This window comes from Macadamia integrifolia, chromosome 14 (genome assembly GCF_013358625.1).
Source record: "Macadamia integrifolia cultivar HAES 741 chromosome 14, SCU_Mint_v3, whole genome shotgun sequence".
In the NCBI taxonomy this organism is placed as follows: Eukaryota; Viridiplantae; Streptophyta; class Magnoliopsida; order Proteales; family Proteaceae; genus Macadamia; species Macadamia integrifolia.
In genome coordinates, this window is record NC_056570.1 from 21,712,115 (window position 1) to 21,734,644 (window position 22,530).

General features: G+C 37.9%; 2 protein-coding genes and 1 long non-coding RNA gene across 3 annotated transcripts; 1 reads left to right on the plus strand and 2 right to left on the minus strand.

Moving 5' to 3' along the window:
• Window positions 1-1,611: 1,611 nt before the first annotated feature.
• On the minus strand, window positions 1,612-9,129 carry LOC122061052. Its single transcript, XR_006134549.1, has 3 exons — window positions 8,773-9,129; window positions 5,526-8,676; window positions 1,612-2,890 (listed from the first exon to the last, which is right to left on the minus strand). It is a non-coding gene; the product is annotated as an uncharacterized LOC122061052 (long non-coding RNA).
• A 2,479-nt stretch (window positions 9,130-11,608) lies between these two features.
• Window positions 11,609-13,111, plus strand: LOC122060715 (UPF0481 protein At3g47200-like). The gene has a single exon (XM_042623824.1). It carries the CDS (start codon window positions 11,609-11,611, stop codon window positions 13,109-13,111), a length of 1,503 nt encoding a protein of 500 aa, XP_042479758.1.
• A 1,740-nt stretch (window positions 13,112-14,851) lies between these two features.
• On the minus strand, window positions 14,852-16,996 carry LOC122061986 (lycopene beta cyclase, chloroplastic/chromoplastic-like). The gene has a single exon (XM_042625596.1). The coding sequence runs from the start codon at window positions 16,618-16,620 to the stop codon at window positions 15,109-15,111; it is 1,512 nt and encodes a 503-aa protein (XP_042481530.1). The 5' UTR covers window positions 16,621-16,996; the 3' UTR covers window positions 14,852-15,108.
• Window positions 16,997-22,530: the final 5,534 nt, after the last annotated feature.

Below are 22,530 nucleotides of genomic sequence, written 5' to 3' on the forward strand. Positions count from 1 at the left end.
AATTTCCTGCTGCAATTGCAACTATAATTAGAGAAGTTAAAGTACGAATGTTGCAACCTGGTGGTCAAGCGGTCGAAACAGTCTCTCAACATTCTCAGGGTAAGGCTGCGTAGTTCTCACCCTTGACCTCACACATGAGAAAGCCTCGTGCACGGGTATGCCCTTTAATTGCAACTATAATCAAGATGCTTGGTTATGAAACAAAGGAGCCCTTGATTATGTCTACCTGATTACTAATTTTACAGAACAGTTGGTGAGTGAACCAGTTCTTTGCGAGGACGAGTTTGGTGAGTAAACTCAGTGATTCCAGGCTGACTCAGAACCCCTCCTAAGTAATTAGAGAGGTCAACAATTAAGTTTGTCTAAGTAAGAGAGGAAGTAACATGAAGTTAGATGTTATATTTAATTTTCCCTATGTTCTGTTCAGGTACTAGGGGAGAGTAAAGTATTCAATTGTTTCTTTGGTGGTCATTTTGGGTTTAAAAGAAAAAAAAATCTACTGTAGTCTGTCTGGACAAAAGAAGAAAAAGCTGAAGCCTAAGATTTTCAAGCAAGGGAGCAGCAGTAAATGAAATAAGTGGTCATTGATTCCAACAGCATAGCCGAGAATCTTCTTTACATGCTTTAACTAACTTGATTTTAATTTTTCATATGGATGTACAGCAGACTTGTTTATTGAATAGTTCTTGATGTCATCAATAATAAATCAAAAAGAATCTCCTTAAGAACTTTTCAAAATAACCAAATTAATTTAGAAAATCTCATGAGTAGCAGGATTGTTTATTGTCTATGTAATTTGAACTGTGGATTATCCTTAATATGCCCCTGGTATAAATTGGGCAGGATATCAACAGGATTCTTTATGGAACCACCAAGAAAAAAGTGGTTTCAATATAAGAAGCTTTGGAAGAATAAAGAGGCAGAAAAAGTATTTCCATATTGAAGTTCAAGTTTCTATCATAGAAAGACAATATCTATTTGTTTTGTTTGTCTCAAATTCTTGATTCGTTTTGAAGATTGAGCAAAACAGATTGAGCCGCTCCAACATAATTTGGTGGTAACTCGAAGGCGATTTTTTCTGAGGCCTATGATGATAGCAAAGGGATTGGACTGATAGATCAACCCGACTTTGAGGAGTATATACATGTAATATCATCTTATTGAGCAAGTATTGTGAGATTTTTAGGGTTTTCAGGGCAAGTGTTCTTGTCGCGTGTTTGAGTGTTCTCGAGAGATCTCCATCGTAATCTTCTTCCAACATAGTGAATCACACTCTTCTTCACCCGAAAACATAGCACACCATATCGGTGTGTGAACCTCATTAAATCTTGTGTCTTGTGTGAATCTGTTTTGCATTTCTTCATGTTTTATTTGGTTTTTGATCTAACACTATTCCTGGAGAAGGATATCTGATGTTTGAAGTTTGTGGAAACAGTAACACAATAGACCCTGATTCCCATCAAGAAGGGTCAACTACAATGACTCCTTATACTTTGGAACTACATCCCTTAAAAATCTTCCTGAAGGATAAGATCATAATGAGTTCAACGAAGAAGATAACCAGAGACACAAAACAAACCACTGGAATTCCCATGGAATACCAAGCTTGATATGTGAGCAAAGAAATTAAAAGACCTTTCTACTTTTAGTCATCATATAACTGCAATTTTGCAGGACAATGAAAAAACCCAAGGATTGCTTTGATCCCATGGTGGTCTCCATTGGTCCTTATCACAATCAGGACAAAAATAAAGATGGGAAACCAAAGTTTGCACACGTGGAAATACTCAAGGCTTCAATGTTAAAGGAGTTCATTGGTGGAGAGAGTGAAAAAAATTAATGAAATTTGAGGAAGTGTCTCGCAATGCAAAGCCATATTATGAAAAGACTTTGACAGCATATTTAAGTGATGATGAATTCACTTGCATGATGTTCCTGGATGGTTGCTTTGTTCTCCATTTCATTGATTGTGTAGTCAATGGCAGGCTCAATGCCTCAATGATACAATGATGAACACTGATCAAATGTCTTTTGTATTAAGGGACTTCTTCTTGCTTGAGAACCAACTGCCCATTCTGGTTCTTCAGGCATTGATGAGCTTCAGACACAATGGAAGTAAATGGCAAGAACTCATCAACAACTTTGTTAGGATTCCACTTAAGCTCCAAAGCACAACATCTCAAGAAAAGATTGATAAACATGCTCACCTCCTTGACCTACTCCGCAAGAAGCTCATTGGTGAAGAGAGAATGCCTGAATTCTGGAAAGTATAATGATGATTGGCACTTTTTCATTCAGTCATTGAGCTTAGAAAAGCCGGGATCAAGTGCAAGAAGAGCGACAGTGGGACCTTAAGAGAAGTTAAATATAAAGATTGGTATATCAGTGGACATCTGTTCCCTCCTCCACTTGTCATCGATGATTCAACAAAGTCAATACTCTTGAACTTGGTAGATTATGAAGCAATCCCTGATGGTCCCAGAGACTATGTGGTCACCTCATACATTGTTTTACTGAATGCACTTATGGATCATGCTGAAGATGTGAAGGAGCTGAGTTCTAAGGGCATACTCCAAAATATACTTGGCACTGACCAACATGAGGCTGATCTTTACAATGAATTGGCAATCACCCTGGTACCAAGCCCTACCGAATTTCTTGATGTTAAGAGCAGGATTGAGAAGCACTACAACAGGGATGTTTCTGTGTGGATGACCGAACTTTGGCATACACATTTCAGTAGCCCCTGGACTATTCTTGCCTTCTTTATTGCAGGTAGTATTATCCTTCTCACCTTTGCGCAGACCTACTTCTTCATATTTCCCAAAGGAGGAGGAGGAAGATGAGGCGATGGAGAACGGAAATCTCCAAATCCCTCAAGGAAAAATCACTACAATTGATCAACAAATACAGAAGAGATTAGCTACTAGTATTTTGGTCATCACAAAATAAAATTCTCAAGCTCTCCATATGATGTGCTCTTGTCTTAGGTCTGTTATGATCTTTCTCCAACCATTGGAACTGCTTCATTATCTTTTCTCTCATGTGGATTGTGTGTATTTTAAATTTATTATAGAGTTTGAACTCTAGAAGTTTACATATTGAACAAGGAAAACTTCAAGTTGAAAAGGTCAAGTTTCTGTATTTTGTTTTACTAGACATGTGCATAAGCATTGCTCATGCACAGATATCTTTTTTTTCAAGGCCAATCATTTGCACACACCAGGACAACTCCATTTGATGCAACACAAATCAAGTAACTCTCATAGCCTTTAAGTGAGAGGGACCCCAGCTGATGGCTTTGGCGAAGGTGGGGGTTTTCCCTTTCTTTTCTATATATTTCTTTGTTTTGGTTGTCCATTGTAATCTCTTGTGTATTCTTGTTCCTGTTTTCCCCTTTTTTCCCTTCTTAATACAAATTAACCTTTTAGCAGAAAAAAAAAAAAAAATTCCAATCATCCATACTCAACCAAACATGGAAAGAGCTGTAGATTTTATGAGATGAAAGTACAATTAGCACAGGTAAAATTGCAGTTTATCAGTGAACATCTCCTCCATTTGGAAGTTAACATAATATCAATGCTATTTTGACTTTCAGCACAGTGAATATTGCATGAAACATTTAGGTCTTCATAATGAGACGTTAAGCTGCTACCTTATTCAGGGTTGCAACAGCTTTTTTCTACGGATCCTAGTTATAATCCTTGCCTAATATCTACTGCCAAGTGATATTCACACATTTGGACTTTCCACTAGACTTCTCACAATTGTTTTTGGGGATCACAATAAACCCTCGCAATGTAGTTTTTCATGATTATTGACATGTTTAAATGGCCTCACATAGACATCAAAACTTTTTTGTTTTTTGGTAGAAAACATCAAAACATTCAACCATTGAAATGATAGGTTGCTAAAGCCACACAATGAAATGGTGTTATGCACACCAAATAAAATATCCAACATATAATTCTCCCATAGGTTCAATAGATCCCTTAAGAACTATGGCAGGTTCGATAGATCCCTCAGAAGGGTTCAAGCAAGTGCACTAGGAGGGCAAGGCCAGCCTTGACCAGCACTAATTCCTTCTAGAGAGCAGGGGGGAAGGAATGAGGGAAAAAGAACCTCTCCAACTCCAACCATTTACCTCCCACCCATCCAACGGTTGGGCGGACTTGGACACACAACCGTTGGATGGGTGGGAGGTAAATGGTTGGACGGCCAAGTAGTTGGAGAGGAGCTGGATCTGGAAAAAAGGGTATCTTAAGGTACAAGGTGAAGACAGGAGTCGAATTCGTGGCTTTTGGGATACTTACACTAGCAATTGTCTTCAACACCAATAGTTAGACATATGATAACTACCCTCAGCTATGAGTATGCACAATCGTATTCAAAAGTAGCACATTTATCAGTGAATACCAGATAAGGTTAATAAGATAGACAACTAACAGATGAAGTAACATGAAGTTAAATATTATCTTTAATCTGTCCTATGTTCTGTTCAGGTACTAGGGGAGAGTAAAGTGATTGGTTGTTCCTATGTTGGTCATTTTGGGTTTAAAAGGACAGGAATCAAAAAAGTTCTACTTGACAAAAATAGAAAAAGCTGAAGCCAAAGAGTATTATGCAAGGGATCATCCATAAATGAATTTAAAGGTGTTTGATTCCAACAAAATAAGATAGAATCTGTTTTATATACTTTTAGCTGACTTGATTTTACTTTTCTGTACGAATGTACAGAATTGTTTATTGTTTATGGACTTTGTCTCTGTGGATTATCCTTAATAGGCCCCTGGTAGCTTTCTAAATTGGGCAACAGCTTAGGTGGGACTTTCACTGTTGGCTGAATAACAGGTTTATGTTTTCTGTTCAGCATTAAGAGAATGATGCCTTGTTTCATCTCTTTCATCTTGTTGGTAACAAACAAAATGCTTACCAAAGAGGGAAGGGGTAAGTGCAAGTCCAAATAACTAAGACATGGCTTAGCTGATTACTACTGTTATACTGCTTGGAAGTATTGAAGAACAGTAAGTTGGTTAACAACTTGATACCAAAGATCATCTAATTCAAGACCTGTCCTCTGGCATATGATCATGATTGATTCAACAATCTTTTAGTAATAGGATTCTCCATTGAACCATGAGAAAAGGGGTTTCAATATAATAAGCTTTGGAAGAATTGAGAGGCAGAAAAAGGATTCCCATATTGCAACTCAAGTCTCTACCACAGAAAGAGCCAGATGTTTGAAGTTTGTGGAGTCATGAACACCATAGAACCTGGTGCCCATCCGGAAGGGTCGACTACAGTGACTCTTTATACTTTTCTTGTAACCACATCCCTCTAAAATCTCCAAGATAAGACCATGTCAATGAGTTGAACAAAGAGAAACACCTGAGACAAAAACAACCACAGGAATTCATATGCAATACCAAGCTTGATAAGTGAGCAAAGTAAAAGACCTTTCTACTTTCAGTCATCATATAAAATGAAAATGTAAATGTACATTCCAGTTATAATATTAACTGCACCTTTTGTTGCGTGTTCCAATGATGGCCAGCGGCCAGCGCCAATGAAAGACATTCGGTTTCAATTGAGAGGCCGGAGAAGAGGATGGTGGTTATAGAAAATTTCAATGAAGCTAGTAGAGGCAGTACCAAGCCTGACAATATAATAGTTGATGAGCGTGAAAGGTCCTGTCCACAGTGGTTGCTGTCCATACTAGGTGAGCCAGAAACCCCTCAACCTCAAACAAAGGCTGGAATAGCTAAGGTTCCAACAATTCTGCGGGACATTAATCACCACAAAAATTGCTTTGATCCCAGTGTGGTCTCCATTGGTCCTTATCACAATCAGGATAAAGATAAAGATGGGAACCCAAAGTTTGCACGAGTGGAGAAGCTCAAGGCTTTAATAGCAAAGGAGTTCATTGGTGGACAGACTGAAAAATTTGTCAACTTTGACGAGGTTTCTTGCAATGCAATGCAAGGGCATATTATGAAAAGACTTCAACAGCAGATTTTAGTGATGATCAATTCACACGCATGATGTTCCTGGATGGTTGTTTTGTTCTCCATTTCATTGATTGTGTAGTCAATGACAAGCACAGGGATCCAAAGATGAAGACTGATCAAATAGATTTCGTATTAAGGGACTTGTTCTTGCTGGAGAACCAACTGCCCTATCTGGTTCTTCAGGCATTGATGAGCTTCAGACCCAATGAAAGTGAATGGCAAGATCTCATCCACGAATTTGTAAAGATACCACTTCAGCTAGAAAGCACATCATCTACAGATAATGTTGGTACACCTGCTCACCTCCTTGACCTACTCCACAAGAAGCTCATTGGTTAAGAGAGAACGCCTGAATCTCCAGAAAAGTGCAATGATGGTTGGCACTCCTTTCGTTCAGTGATTGAGCTTAAAAAAGCAGGGATCAAGTGCAAGAGGAGTTGTGGTGGGACATTAAGAGATGTTAAGTATAAAGATTACTTTATTAGTGGAGATCTGTTCCTTCCTCAACTTGTCATTGATGATTCAACAAAGTCAATACTCTTGAACTTGTAGCTTACGAGCAAGCCCTGGTGGTCCCAGAGACTTATGTGGTCACCTCATACTTGTTTTACTGGATGCACTTATTGATCATCCTGAAGACGTGAAAGAGATGAGATCTAAGGGCATATCCAAAATTTACTTGGCAGCGACCAACAAGTGGCCGATCTTTTCAATGAATTGGCAATCAACCTGGTACCAGCACTTCGAATTCTTGAAGTAAGAGAAATATTGAAAAGCACTGCAACAAGAAGATTTCTATATGGATGACCAGCTTCGGCTACACATTTCAGTAGCCCCTGGACGTTGTTGCATTCTTTGTTGCAGGAGGTATTATCCTTCTCACTTTTGTACAGACCTACTTTTCAATATTCCCCAGAGGAGCGAAGAAGAACGGAAAACTCCAACTCCCTCAAGGAAAATTCACTACTATTAATCATGATGCAACAATAAAGAAATATAGCCAGTATTTTGGCCTTCAAAAAATAAAATTCTCAAGCTCTCTATATGATGTGCTCTTGGCTTAGGTCTGTTTGGAACTTTCTCTAACCATTGGAACTGCTTCTTTATCTTCTTTCCTGGGAGGATTTTGTGTATTTTCAATTTCTTTTAGAGTTTGAACTTAGAAGTTTACACATTGAATAAACTAAACTTTGAGTTGAAAAGGTCAAGTTTCTGTATTCTATTTTACCAGACATGGAACATTTCGTGCACATAATTATTTCTTTCAGAAGTTGATCTTATATTATTATTAGGGAGTCCCCTACATTATACTTTGTGATGACTGAAATATAACCAAAAACTTACCACTCAATGATTTTTAAGTCTAGAAGTCATCTCCTATAAACAAAATTCAAGAAGACAAGAACTAAGACAAACCTGCTACCACTTAGAAAGCAAAGAAAAAATACATAATGGATCTGATGGCAACTGTGTTAACGAACACAGTGTAGTTCCGTCGATTGAAAACAGTGTATTATAGCAATTACTTACTGGGCATTATGTATCCTGGATCTAAAGGCAACAGCAATTTTTCCAGTTGCAATAGAAACTATACCCAAAATGCTTTATTTGTATGTTTGGTAATGAAACTTAGGACTCCTTGATTATGTCTGCCTGATTACTAAATCTTGTCAGAACAGTTGGGATTTTCATGAGTATGTAGATCAATAGGTGGCATAGGTTTCTTGCTTAGCATCATATTTTAGGACTCATAGTACAATCCCAAGTATTCCTGGCATCATTTAATGGGAATGAATAGGTTGAGTAATAGAAGTCGATAAACCGTCCTCTGTTTCTCAGACATCGCATGACCATATGATGTACTCATCCTCTTCAAGAAGGATGCAATCACTCTACCTATTTAGGTTACAAATATGTAACATGTCAACTGAATGTTCTTATCTATGTTTGTTTTTATGTACATTGTGCTACACAGTTTGAGCTGTTTTGATTATAGGAATCCTGAATCAATTCAAAAATTACAATGAAATTCCTTAAGCATAAAAGTTCAGCCTTTGGAAACATATCCAAAAATTACAGTCTAACAGCCTCTAATTCTTCATATAAATAGTCCAAATGAGAAATTTATTGCATAATACATACATGTTGTACCACACATGAGCAGAAATGTTGGGTATTTGGATCCCCTCCACTATAAATAATTCAAGCAGAGGATGTCTGATGTCTGTTAACAAGATTAAATAAGAAAATCCCATAACTACAAACTCAAGAAGTTACAATAGTGATTAAACTTTAGATGCCAAATGGAAATCTTCCACTAGTCTCTGTCCTGTATTAAGTTGCCAATTATGTTAACCAAAGGAACTGTGCCCTTGGCCATAATCTCTATCCTAGAAGTATTGGAGGCATGAGAGAATAGAGAAAGCCCAAAATATATAAGCTCAATAAGAAACAATCGGGGATGACAAGAATCCATGACAGTAATATGGCTCTAGATCTTGCTACCATATACCAAGTTGAGGTGTTTACCATCCCTGCAGTTCCACATATTCCTACAACCCCTTGAAGGAGCACAGCAAGGGTACCACCCCATTGGAATGATACACCTCTCATCTTCAATGCTCTTCACTTTTATATCCATGTTTCTCAACGTAGCCACCATCCTTTCCTGTATCTCTTCCATTGAAGAATTCTAAATCAACATTTTCTGTCACATGCATTGTGGATATTTGCCATTAAATCAATAAAGAAGGTTTAGGTTTACCGTGAGATTCACAAAAGCAAATCCTTCAAATGAATGTAGCACTTGAACCTATCCTCTCCAACAAGCCAGCGCGTCCAATGCATATCCGATTGCTGGCAGCATCTGGGCACACATCCAAGTGCTTCCCATCCACCTTACTTGTTCCCGTTGAGGTGAAGCAATGGAATCCATCGACCATGTTACCTCCATTGCACCTTTGCCATAGCGGTCTGGTTTGGCCTTCCCTTTCGCATAGAATTCCAGATAACTCCCTCCTCATCCACTCCTGGATTCCGAAATGGTGTGATCTAAAGTATCTTTGACAGGATTGGGGTGCGAAAGAGTTTATCTCCGTGGCTGAAGTTTATTATCAAGAATTCTGCCGTGGTATTAGAAATGTTTAATTCATCAAAGTTCGATTCCTTTGCACTGCATTTAATGGAGATATGACGATGTGTTGCTTAAAGCTCACTAGGTATTTATTAGTTTTCATGACTAGGTTATGCAAGATTTTTTAATCGCTCCAGACTTCAGTCACGTCATATCCTTCTTTTGCTTTCGTTTTATTTGTTGTAAGCATATAGTGTTCTTTCACTCATGTTTGGGGGATGTTAAGGAATTCCGACACCTTTCTAGCAGGAGGGCATGTTCATTCGATGTAGGACATCTTGCCTCATTCCACTCTTGTTACTCCAGTTATGTGGAATGGAGGATTCGGATTGTAACCAAGGATTTAGTTCTTGGCATCAGTACCGTTTTCTTTCTCTATCGATATCGATCTAGATCATATCAGATCAGTTCGTATTGATAATTTTGCCTTTCTTTTCACAAAGATATACATTCTTTACTATTTTACCTCTAAATCAAGATTGATATTAGTAAAGTTGGCCATACCAATACAATATGACGATCCATCTCAATACTTAGAACCATGGTTGTGACCGTTTTATTTCTAAATAAAATCCTTTGTTACCAAATAATAATAATAATAGCTTATCCATTATCAAACATAAGGTCAATCCATGTGATTTAATCATTTAGCCCAAGTGATAGAAACTTTTATTACATTTTAATTCATGTATTTATCAATATCACACAACAAACATACAAGCATGAAAACGGTCATCGCCCCTAATACATCAAATGTCCATTATTCGAGAGTCTACCAATGATTCGACATAAAACATTTTTGTAAATAATTTTAAAGTATAATTTTATATTTAAATCACTTTGTAAATTATTTACAACACTGACACCGGTATCACAATTTTCATCCAATCAAAGTCAGACAACTCTGTCAAAGATGTTCTACCCTTGGGAAGTGGGTACCATGTCGAGTATCTCATACATCTATCTTATGTTAAGCACACAGATATGTAGCTAGTATAGGAATCGATCTTTGGTATACCATAGACGAAAAATGAGCAATTCAATGAAATTGAGACTTAATGCAAGCCTTAATATATATATAACTTAGTTTTGAGTATTCACTACTGTTTTCAAAGTTGTAGTGCGTTTATAAGTGAATAGAAGAAGATAACTTTAATAAGAGACAATTAAGCGATGACGTAACATGAGATTAAATATTATCTCCAACCATAGTTAGCAAATTCGGATTTGGGAATTATTCGGACGGAGAATTATTCGGAATAATTCGATTGATTAATTTAAGGATTCGGTCAAAAAGTGGGGGCATCATTTTGTTGCCCTTTGTGTCTAGGTGCGGGGGCCACATGACCAGAAAACATTCATTTTCCCAATCTTTAATTTGCCCTTTTCCTGTTTGGGGGTGGGGGGGCAGGGTAGGATAAAGTGATTGGTTGTTCCTTTTGCCGTAATTTGGGTTTGAAAAAAAAAAAAAAGAAGTTCCACCTGAATCTTCATCTTGACAAAGAAGAAAAAGTTGAAGCCCATGAGTATTATGCAAGAGATCGGCCATAACTTGAATAGGCATGAAGTTAAAGGTCATTGATTCCAGAAACATAGGACAGAATCTTCTTTATATAATTTTGATTAATTAATTTAATTTAATTTAGAAAAGGTCCTACGATAAGGAAGCTAGTTAGCCAAATCTTCTATGTCCTTTGTCACTGTGGATTATAGACCCAACAGCTTAGATGGGTAACAGATTTATGCTTTTCTGTTCAGCACTAAGAGGAAATCTTCTCTCTCTCTCTCTTTTAACAAACAAAGCACTTCTTCCCAACAAAGAATAAAGGGGTATGTGAAGTCCAAATAATTGAGACATGACTTAGCTGAGCATTACTCTTTTACTGGTTGAAAGGATTGAAGAAGTGTGTTACTGGAGAAAAGAAAGAAAGAGTATGTCTGAACTCTAACAAGGGAGTGTTGGTTAATTACTTGATCCAAAGAGCATCTAATTCTAGGCCTGTGATTGTAACTGATTCAACAATCTGGAAGCAAGAGAATTCTCCATGGACCCACCATGAAGAAAGAGGTTTCAATATATGAAGCAAAGGAATAATGGACAGATGGAGAAAGCAATATCAATTCCTGGTGAAGGAATTCATGAAAATGCCTGATGTCTGAAGTTTGGGGAACCATGAACACTATAGACCGTGATGCCCATCAAGAAGGCACAACTATAGAGTGACTCTTTAAACTTTCCTTGGAACTACATCCCTTAAATCTGTGAAGGATAAGAACATAATAAGTTCAACAAAGAGGAAAACTAGAGACTCCCAAAAACAACCTTAGGAATTCCTATGCAAAACCAAGCTTGATAAATAAGCAAAGTAAAAGATCTTTCTACTTTCAGCCATCATATATAATGACATATGTAAATGTACCATTGCAGTTACAATATTGATTGCACTTCTTGTTTTGTGTTCCAGTGATGACCAGCACCAATGAAGCACGTTCTGTTTTAATCGAGAGGTCGGAGAAGAGGACGATGGTCACAGAAGGATTCGACGAAGCTAGCAGAGGCAGTACCGAGCCCGACATTATAGTTGATGTGCGTGAAAAGTCTGCGGTGATCACAGAGACATCAGTGTCCACTCCGCAGTGGTTGCTGTCCATGATACGTGAGCAAGAAACCGCTCAACCTGAAACAATGGCTGGAATTGGTAAGGTTCCAGCAATACTGCGGGACATTGAACAACACAAAGATTGCTTTGATCCCATGGTGGTCTCCATTGGTCCTTATCATTATCAGGACAAAGATAAAGATGGAAACCCAAAGTTTGCACGAGTGGAGAAGCTCAAGGTTTTAATATCAAAGGAGTTCACTGGTGGAGAGATTGAAAACTTAGTCAAATTTGACGATGTCTCGCACAATGCAAGGGGATATTATGCAAAGAGTTCAACAGCAGATTTAAGCGATGATCAATTCACACGCATGATGTTCCTGGATGGTTGTTTTGTTCTCCATTTCATTGATTGCATCGTCAATGGCAGACCCGGTGATACAATGATGAAGACTGATCAAATAGCTTTCATACTAAGGGACTTGTTCTTGCTGGAGAATCAACTGCCCTTTCTGGTTCTTCAGGCATTGATGAGCTTCAGACACAGTGAGAACGATTGGCAATGTCTCATCTACAAATTTGTAGATTTACCACTTAAGCTCCAAAGCACAACATCTATAGAGAAGGATGATAAACCTGCTCACCTCCTTGACAAACTCCACAAGAAGCTCATTGGTGAAGAGAGAACACCTGAATCTTCAGAAAACAAGAAGAAGCCCATTGGTCACCAACAGAGAAAGTCTTCAGAAATGAAAGATGATGATTGGCACTCATTTCGTTCAGTCATTGAACTTAAGAAAGCAGGGATCAAGTGCAAGAAGAGCAACAGTGGGAGCTTAAGAGATGTTAAGTTTGAAGATCATCGTGTCAGTGGAGATCTGTTCCTTCCTCAACTTTTCATTGATGATTCAACAAAGTCCATACTCTTGAACTTGGTAGCTTATGAAGCAAGCCCTGATGGTCCAAGTGACTATGTGGTCGCCTCGTACATTGTTTTACTGGATGCACTTATCGATCATTCCGAAGACGTGAAGGAGCTGAGATCTAAGGGCATACTCCAAAATTTACTTGGCAGTGACCAACAAGTAGCTGATCTATTCAATGAATTGGCAATCAACTTGGTGCCAAGCCCTTCTGAATATCTCGAAGTTAAGAGAAATATTGAAAAGCACTGCGACAAGAAATTTTCTATATGGATGACCGACTTTCGGCGGACACATTTCAGTAGCCCCTGGACTATTTTTGCCTTCTTTGTTGCAGGTGGTATTATCCTTGTAACCTTTGCACAGACCTACTTTTCCATATTCCCCAGAGGAGGTGGAGGAGAACGGAAAACACCAACTCCCTCAAGGAAGATTCACTACAAGTAATCATGATGCAACAAATACAGAAGAGATTAGCAAGTATTTTCGTCATCACACAATAAAATTCTCGAGCTCTCCATATGATGTGTTCTTGGCATAGGTCTTTTTGGAACTTTCTCCAACTGTTGGAAAAGCTTATTTATTATCTTCTCTCTTGTGTGGATTGCATGTATTTTAAATTTCTTCTAAAGTATGAACCTAGAAGTTTATCCATTGAATAAGCCAAACTTTGAGTTGAAAAGGTCAAGTTTCTATACTTTGTTTTACTGGGTTCATGCACAAAAGTATTTCTTTCAGACAAGTTGATCATATACTATAACTTGGGAAGTTCCCTACATTATACTTGCATGAGTAATTAAAATATCAATATGTTTCACTGTTATTTGCAGTTTAAGCTTCATAGTGATGATATAAAAGTTGCATTATGTTAGAATAACTACATCAAGGTGGAGATTTTCATTCATATTGTGTAGCAGGGTTGAGTAGACAAGGCAGATCATTTGAACTCTTGATGATGCAACACAAATCAGGTAACTCCCTTAACACTGACAGAGTTGTAGATTTTGTACTCATGACAAGAGGATTGGTTTACCAAATGGGAGTACAGTTTTGGACAGGCTAATTTGCAGTTTATCATTGAAAAAGTACCTCCACTTAGAAGTTTCAAGATAAATACAAATTCTATCTTGATATCCATCATCCTGAATATTGCACAAGTTTCAGTGACCACCACGGCACCACCAAGAACAAACTATATATTCCACTTAGGTCTTCAAAATGAGATGTTAGGCAACCTTTAGAGCTGCAAGAGATTTTCCTTGCTAATTACAGATCCTGGTAAAAATCTCGCTGTTGCTGGACTGCTATTGTTATTATCAGATGATATTAACAGAAAATCTTTTCAAAGCGTCATGAATCCAAAGTTTTTTCATTCCAACATGAATGGAATTTCAGAAATTTCGGTTTAACGACTCAGTTGAGTAAGAAAAAAATATTTAACAAGTTTATTGATTTGACTAAAATGTCACCCAATACTTTCCACTCCACAATTTTTAATTCTTGAAGTCATCTCCAATAAACAAACATTCAAGAAGACAAGAACAAAGACAAACCTGCTACCACTACCAAATAGATCTGACAGGGCAATTATGCTAGCAAAACAGAGTGTAGTTCCATCAATTGAAACCAGAGGGTATTATATCAGTTACTTACTGGGCATTATGTATCCTGGATCCAAGGCAACAGTAATTTCCTGTTGCAATAGCAACTATAACCAAAATGCTTTGTTTGGATCCTAGGTTATCAAACTTAGGATTCCTTAAGTATGTCAGCCTCATAACTCACTCTCGCTAGAACAGTTAGGATTCTATAAGTATGTAGATCAATTGCTGGCATAGGTTTCTTGCTTGGCATCTGATCTTAGGATTAATGGTAATTCAAGTTATCCTGGAACCATGTTAATGGGAATGAATAGGTTGAGTTATAAAAGTTCATAAATCGTGTTCTGTTTCTCACATATATCTCATGACCATATGATGTACATGACCTCATCAAGAAGGATGCAATCAGTCTACCCTTATTTAGGTTAATAATCTGTAACATTTCTATGGAATTTTCTTATATATGTTTGCCGTTATATCCATCATGCTACATGGTTTGAGCTGTTTTCATTGTAGGAATCCTAAATCGATTCAAAATGTACAATGAAATTCCTGAAGCATAACAGTTCAGTCTTTGGAAATATACACAAAAATTAAACTCTCAACAGCCATTAATACTTTGTCAAAATAGTCCAAATGAGAATTTATTTACATAATACATACATGTTGTACCACAGATGAGCAGAAATGATGGGTATTTGGATCCTTCCACTATAAATAATTCAAGTAGAGGATGCCTAATGTTTGTTAACAAGATTAAATAAGAAAATCACATAACTGCAAACTCAAGAGAAGTTGCACAAAATAGAGATAAAACTTTAGATGCCAAATGGAAATCTTCCACTAGTCTCTATCCTGTATTAAGTTGCCAACCATGTTTACCAAAGGAGCTGTGCCCTTGGCCATAATCTCTATCCTAGAAGTATTGGAGGCATGAGAGAATAGAGAAAGCCCAAAATATAGAAGCTCAGGAAGAAACAATCGGGATGACAAAAATCCATGCCAGTAATGTGGCTCTAGATCAAAAAATGCATCAAAGAACCTCCTTGTGCCTGGTAAATCAAGCTTAAGCAAAATATCCATACCAAAGCAAAAAAACTCCCTCTGCCGCCTCCGCTCTATGGGCCACAAATCTTTCCAAACTTCTGCAGTCAATTCATCTCCTGAAATTTCTTTCTTAGAGTCGAGGTACTGAACTATTGAGTTTGCAACTATGGGAGCAGCTGCAAGAGTTCTTGCCACCATATAACCAGTCGAGGGGTGTACCATCCCTGCAGTTCCACCTATTCCCACAACCCGTTGAGGAAGCACAGGAAGGGGGCCACCCATTGGAATGACACACTTCTCATCTTCTTCAATGCTCTTCACTTTTATACCCATGTGTGTCAACCTAGCCACCATCCTTTCCTGTATCTCTTCCATTGATACTCCCGGTCGAGCAACAAGAGAAGTCTCTTCTAGAAAAATCCTCTCAGATGAGAAAGGCATTGCATACAGAAATGTAGGGATCCTACATTTCTTTTCTTTCAGTTCTTTCTTGTTTGTCAGATGTGAATCTCTCCAATCCATAAAAACCATCTTGTCCAAATCAAAGGGGTGTTCTTCCACCTCCGCTAGTATTCCATAAGCGACTTGGTACCCAGGGTTATAGGGCTTATCATACTGAACAAGGCACCTTGAGAACCCAGTGGCATCAAGGACTACAGTTGCTTGAACTGTGACCCCATCATTACAAATCAAAAAAGACTTGGATTCCTCATGAATAACCTTAATAACCTTAGCCTGATGAAACTTGACACCATTTGATATACACTTCTGCATCATTTTCGATTTCAGCTGCTTCCTATTGACTCTACCATAGGGTCTATCCAGATATTTCCGAGATTGTTCATCGATGAACACAACGGCACCACTCCAGGTTGTGTCGAGGCAATCAAGCAGGTCCATGGCTTCAAACTCATCAACCCAGACTCCATAATTGTTAGGCCAGATTAATTTTGGAGATGGGTCAATTGAGCAAACGGAGAGGCCTGCCTCAGAGACCTGTTGTGCAACTGCAAGTCCTGCTGGACCTCCTCCAACAACAGCAAGGTCCACAACAAGGCCCTTTGATGGATCATACATGGGAAGCTCAAACTCAAGATTCTCTTTTTTCGTTTCCGGAACAAGCTCCAACAGAGCAGTACAGCGGGCTCTAACAAAACCATTCATACACCACTTCCCAATAGACCTCTTGGGACCAAATTTGAATTGGTTTCGAAGCTTTGAAGAGCTTAAAAGATAGCGGTTTTTAGCAAACCCATGAAGTGGGTGTACCAATTCAAGCTTACTGTGTGTTCTTAGCAGAGTACCCATGGAAAAATCTGAGATGGGTCTCAGAAATCACACAAAATCAGAAGTGGGTATCAAGAATCTTTCATAAACAATGTCTGGAGACTCCAGATTTTGAACTAAAACTGGCAAATTTTTCACAAACTGTGTTTAGCCTCAAGTGGGTCCTTGAAAGAATCTGAAATTATCAGAAAAAACAGCAAAATGTACTCGAAGCATTGAGGATTCAAATCAAAAAGGGTGAGGGTAGAAGGCTTACCGTAGCAGAGCCGTTAACATCTTGGGGTTGAAAGTTCAAGAATTGATGAGCTCTCTCGTAAAGGATGAGTAGGATTAGAGAGCTTGTGAGGCCATCGTCCACGAGAAGTATAAGAGTGACTCCGAATATTTTAAAGATAAGTGTATGGTGGACACTACGCACTATGTCTGGACCCATCAACTTCCACTCCACCACCGTCCAAGCTTAGTGCTGCCTCTTGACATCACCAAATTTCTATTCCCACATTTACAGTTTCTGGCTCTTTCCAGTCTTGATTGACTGATTCCAATTGGAGGTACAAAGATGAAAAATAAGAGTAACCCTTCAACATGCTTTCTCAACATTGTCACTACTATTTTATAATAGGAAAAAAAAGTCCGAAAGGTAGCATGACCTCTTTGCCCTCGTATAGAGAAGTAAAATGACTTCTCCATCCTCCGTGAAAGATAAAAATTGAAAATTTATTATGTTTTTATTTGTGTTCATATCGGCAACGCATTTATGCAAAGGCCACAATGACTTATACGGACCTTCTTCTAAAAAAAAAATAATAATAATAATTAGAAAGGAGAAGGATAGGCACACCCTCTCTCTAATAAACTAGTAATGACACAGCAGATGCTAACTTAAGGTATAAGAGTGGTGTGCTCTTAAAAAGTTGTGTGGCCCCATGCTAGGAGCATGCACGAAAACATACTAAGGGTGAAATTTTTTCTTTTCATAAAAGGTGTGGACAGTCATTTGATTGTGTTTGGACTTTAGGGGTCAGATAGTTTCAAGCTTTTTAAAAAAAATGAAGTCAAACATTCCAAACCCACTTACTAAAGTGCTTGGCCGTTTCAAAGGAACACATGGAATTTTTTTAACCTTTCTCCAAAGTTCCGACCCCTGTACATGAACACACCACATGTCTTTGTTTTCAGGTACAAAGACACCAAATGTCATGATCTGACTTGACAAAGACCTTTCTCCAAAGTTCTCACAGAGGTTGTTTGCTCGAAGAACTTGGCCACTCATGGCTATCTTTTAAACTTTTTCTAACATCCACCTACGATACCAGATCAATCCGATCAAGTTAATTTGTAATATCTAGTTATTCCGAACCTATTAAATTCACAGGATCAACTGCAAATAACTTATTATATGGTTGTAGCGTTGATAATATGGATATTGTGTCTAACTCCAAAGAATAATGTTATTTTTTTTTATTTAAAAATAAATAAATAATGGTTGTTCAAATGATACATTTATTGTTGTTGAGGTTGTTTGAATGATACTTTTATTGGTGTTTTTTATGATAGATTATCATCTTAAAATAAAATTATTTCATTGATCATACCTCGATCATGTACTGTTAGGGTATTCAATACATAACATAATGAGGCTCAGAGTTACTTGATGTTTGAGAAGTGCAAATACTACTAGGTAATACAGCTCTCGAACAAGTTTAGAATCCACAGGGAAAAAGAGATGATAGCAATAACAATTATTCACAAGGAGAAAGGAAATGTCTTCTCTACGAAAGGAGAGAGAATAAACTTTAGTCTCATAAATTTAGGGAGTTTCTATATCATAAATTCAAAGAGTTACAATGTAATGAATTCAAAGTTAATTAATTCAATGAGTTACAATGCCATGAATCAAGAATTGAATCCTTAATTAATTCAAGGAGTTACAATATCAGAAATTCAAGAATTAAATCCTAAATTAATTTAAGGAATTAAAAAATTTGAATCACAAGCTGTTAAATCTTCTTAAGTTCTCAACCCTAATAGGTAGAATTGATCCGATCAAAGGAGAATATATAGTGGACAAGGACTTCTCAAAAATCTATTAGCATTTATAAGGAGAACATCACCCAAACACTTCGGACCCGTTTGATTTTGTTTTCAGAAACGTGTTTTCCCCTTTTTACGTGCTCATAAATGGAAAAACATCCCAAAAACCTTTCATTTTTCTATTTCGTTTTTCACTTGTTTTTCGAAATAGAAATTTACGACTATTTCTGTGTCTAAAAACAGGAATGGATAAACAAGTCAGACTTATTTTTTTGTTCCTACAAACAAGTGGGAGAGACAAAAATTGTGAAAAACTCAATACTTCACTCGATCTACCCAACCCCAACCCATTGTTAAAACTTCTCGCTATCCAAAAGCGGTGACTTGAACCAGATTGTGCAAAGCTTACAATTCCGGACTTACCTTTATCCTTCTGAAGCTCATCTCCACAAACCATACCTATAACTCCAACTTCGCACCTTCACTCGTGAGTTGCATACCTACAACGTCGTGCCTTCACTCATGTCTTGAACCTGATTACATTGATGAAAACGTTTCAAGGAACAGAAAAATCAAACACCTTTTTACAATTCCAAAAATCGTTTCTTAGCACAAATGGAAAAAACCATTTCTATTATTTCTAGATGCAGAAACAGAAAAAACAAAATCAAACGGACCCTTCATTTGCAATATTTATTATTCTTGGGGCTCGATTATACATCCTTTGTTTCTCTTAGTGAAATCACAATATTATTAGAGAGGTGCATGGAGGAGGCTTAGAATGTCACTTCGGGAAGTACAAGACCCTTCTTTAACTCACTAATTCATACTATGGATCGCATATGTCAAATGATGCCAATCATATGATCAAAAGGTGTTATATATGCTATCTTGCTATGGGAACTAAATAGAACACATGTTTGTACTTGCCTTTACTTGTTCCCCATGCACCTTGGTTGCATATAAGCATGGATTTTGCGCTCAAATTACCTCTTACCCCAGAGAAGTAAAATTTTACTATGGTTTTAGTTGATAAAGATGGTTCACTTCATTCCATGTTGGTAAAGTTTTAATGCTTATCATATGACTATCGTGTTCTTTAAAGAAGTGGTCCAACTGTATGGTCAACCAAAAACCGATATCAAGTTCAAGAAGTTCAAGAGTTGCTTCAGGAAAACTTAATGAAGACTCTAGAGTTGCAGTTTTCGATGGCTTTTGACCCAAAAATGACAGTTAGACAAAGGTAGTTAAGAAAATTTTGGATTTTTTTTGTTTAGATGTCTTGTTCAAGATTACAAGAAGATATAGATGACGTATTAGTCTTTTAGCACAAGCTTGTATTTGTCTTAAAGTAGATGAGTTATTGTGCCGCATTACAAAGGTGTATGCGGATGTGTGGATGCTGGAGTGCTCTGGCAATAATGTTTACAAAGTTACAGTTGATCATTATCGACGATATATGAAGTTCCAATAGGGTAATAACCATGACCTGGTGATGGTACATGTTGCTTTAGAGAGTTTTTACCCAAAGCTCCACCCGAGGAAGATGGATCATTACAAGACATTGAAAAAGGTGAATGTAGATACCATATTTTGTCACCCTTGGAAGGGTTATGCAATGATGAGTTGGAACCCCTGAGACGCATAGGGACTATGTATTTATGGACAATCTATCTTCTCTCAAACCTAAGCAATGTACTTTTGCTTCAATGCTGGCATAGGATGGTGAATAAATTAAATAAAATATTTTCAAAAATAGTTAATGGTTTTGACATGCTTAGAATTGACCAAGACCACCCAGTAGACTAGTCCTAAATTGAGTCAAAAATCCATTTGGACCAAACCCCCTGAGTTAACTCGAGCAAGAGTTGTACTCACTCAGGCCAACGACAGATGCTCTCCAACCGATTCCATTTGTACCCAGGCCAACGTCGGCCAATGATCAACTATATTAGCTAGAGAGCGAATTATGACAGTTGCTGCGAGTTTGTAGGGATTTGGTGAATATTCCATTATATCTCGTTCAAATCTTGTACTTGACACCCAAGAAATGTATCTATACACACACTCTGGCCCTAGGGCACAATAAAATATTCTAGAAACACACATGACAAATATAGTAATTGTCCACCCTATAAAATATAGAAATATACATTTCCCATAAATAGACCCAAATCTCTCTAACCATGGAAGGAGATCACACCCTCATTTGGAAGCTTCTCATACATGCATTGGTGTCGAAGAAGTCTCCTCGGCTAAAATATATGATTCCACTCACATTTTGGGCATCCCACATAGGGATGCAAGTTTAGCCCTGACGGCCTGAACCCGCCCTTGGCCCACCCTGATCCCAAACAAGTATTGGCCCAAAAATTTTGGCCCAAAGGACCGGTCTGACCCTGAGTCAGGGTTAGGGCGGGTAAGGGTTGATGTCTTTGGCCTGCCCAACCCGCCCTGAACCTGGCCCTGATTTTTTTACCTTGACTTTTGGCCTTGATTTGGCCTATCCCAGCCCTGGTTTTTGCCTCTGATGTTGACGATGATCTCCTCTTTTATCTCCTATTTATTATGAATATTTTTTATTTTTTAGTTATTTCATATCTTGCAGGGTCAGGATCAAGGTATACCCGGCCCTTGATGGCAAACCAGGGTCAATCAGGTTCAGGGTCATCCCGGCTCGGCCCTAAAAAATTAGGGCCAGGTTGGGTTGAACCCTGAAAGGTTGGGCTTGGTTGAAGTTTTGCGACCCTGAGTAAGGGTTAGGATGGGTTTGGGCCCAGTTAAGGGGACTCAGGGTTGGGCTAGGGTTTTAAGAAACCCCGCCCAACCCAGCCATGTTGCACCCCTAATCCCACAAGAGAAATCCAACAGGTTAATAATATAAATAACGATTGGGAAGATAAAAAAGACAACCAGGAGTTTAATTTTACTTATCATCTTCTTTCTCTTATAGACCAACATAGGCTTGGAGCTGCAGGAATGAGGAACCAAAGGAGGGAAAGGAGGTGGAGTCGAAGACGAAGGATGATTAGAGGTAAATCGGTTGCAAATCGCTTTTTTTACCACCCCATGATAATGGAAATGGAGAGTCATGATCATCTCTCTCTTGGGCTATCAACTATGAGAGTTGGAGCAAGATTCTAGCAACCTTAAACTCATCATCATTGAAAAAGAAGGTATCGCTGGTCATGCTATTTATCATCCTTTATTGCGTCCCTAGATTCAAAGGAAACCTCATGAATGATTACAAGGAAGACTATATACCAGAAGAAGAAGAACTTGAGAAAAAAACAAAAAAAAAAAAACAATGAAGAGGAGAAACCTTCCTTTTTTTATAGCAGAATAGTAGAATAGAGTAGTTCGTTGCCTTTATAAAGGGTATGGTTCATGCACATGTCACACCGATTAAGATATTGAGTCACACTAGGTCTAGAAAAAGTTACCTTCCTAAATCTACGTGATAAAGATATTCTTAACTTCTTACACTAAGTTGTCATTTCATTGATGGTTATAGTTATCTTAACAAATTAAGTTGGTTAATCAAATAATTCCATCATCATCCAATGAGACAAGAGTGGCCTTCTTGGTATCTAATCGTTCCCTATTTATTAGTTTACAAGAGCAGGTTAGAGTTCAGGTCCAAATCTAATATCAGCAAGGTTTAATGGAAATAGAACTCTAGCTAAGGTTTTGGTCGCACTAGTATAGGACAGAGATCCAACTCTCCAAGTTTTAGATCGGGCTCTTCTTCAACGGCTGTACCTTCTAACGTCCTTTTAATAACACTCCAAGGGCCGGGAGGACTTAATCACACATCCCAACAACAGCCCTTGGATGAGTCATTAGTGTTGAAGAGGATCCCAATCCCCAAGTTTCAGGCCAAGCTGACTGAAAACA

Excerpts from the sequence above, each read along its gene's own strand:
- LOC122061986 (XM_042625596.1), bottom strand. The coding sequence starts at position 16,620 with ATGGGTACTCTGCTAAGAACACACAGTAAGCTTGAATTGGTACACCCA.
- LOC122060715 (XM_042623824.1), top strand. The coding sequence starts at position 11,609 with ATGACCAGCACCAATGAAGCACGTTCTGTTTTAATCGAGAGGTCGGAG.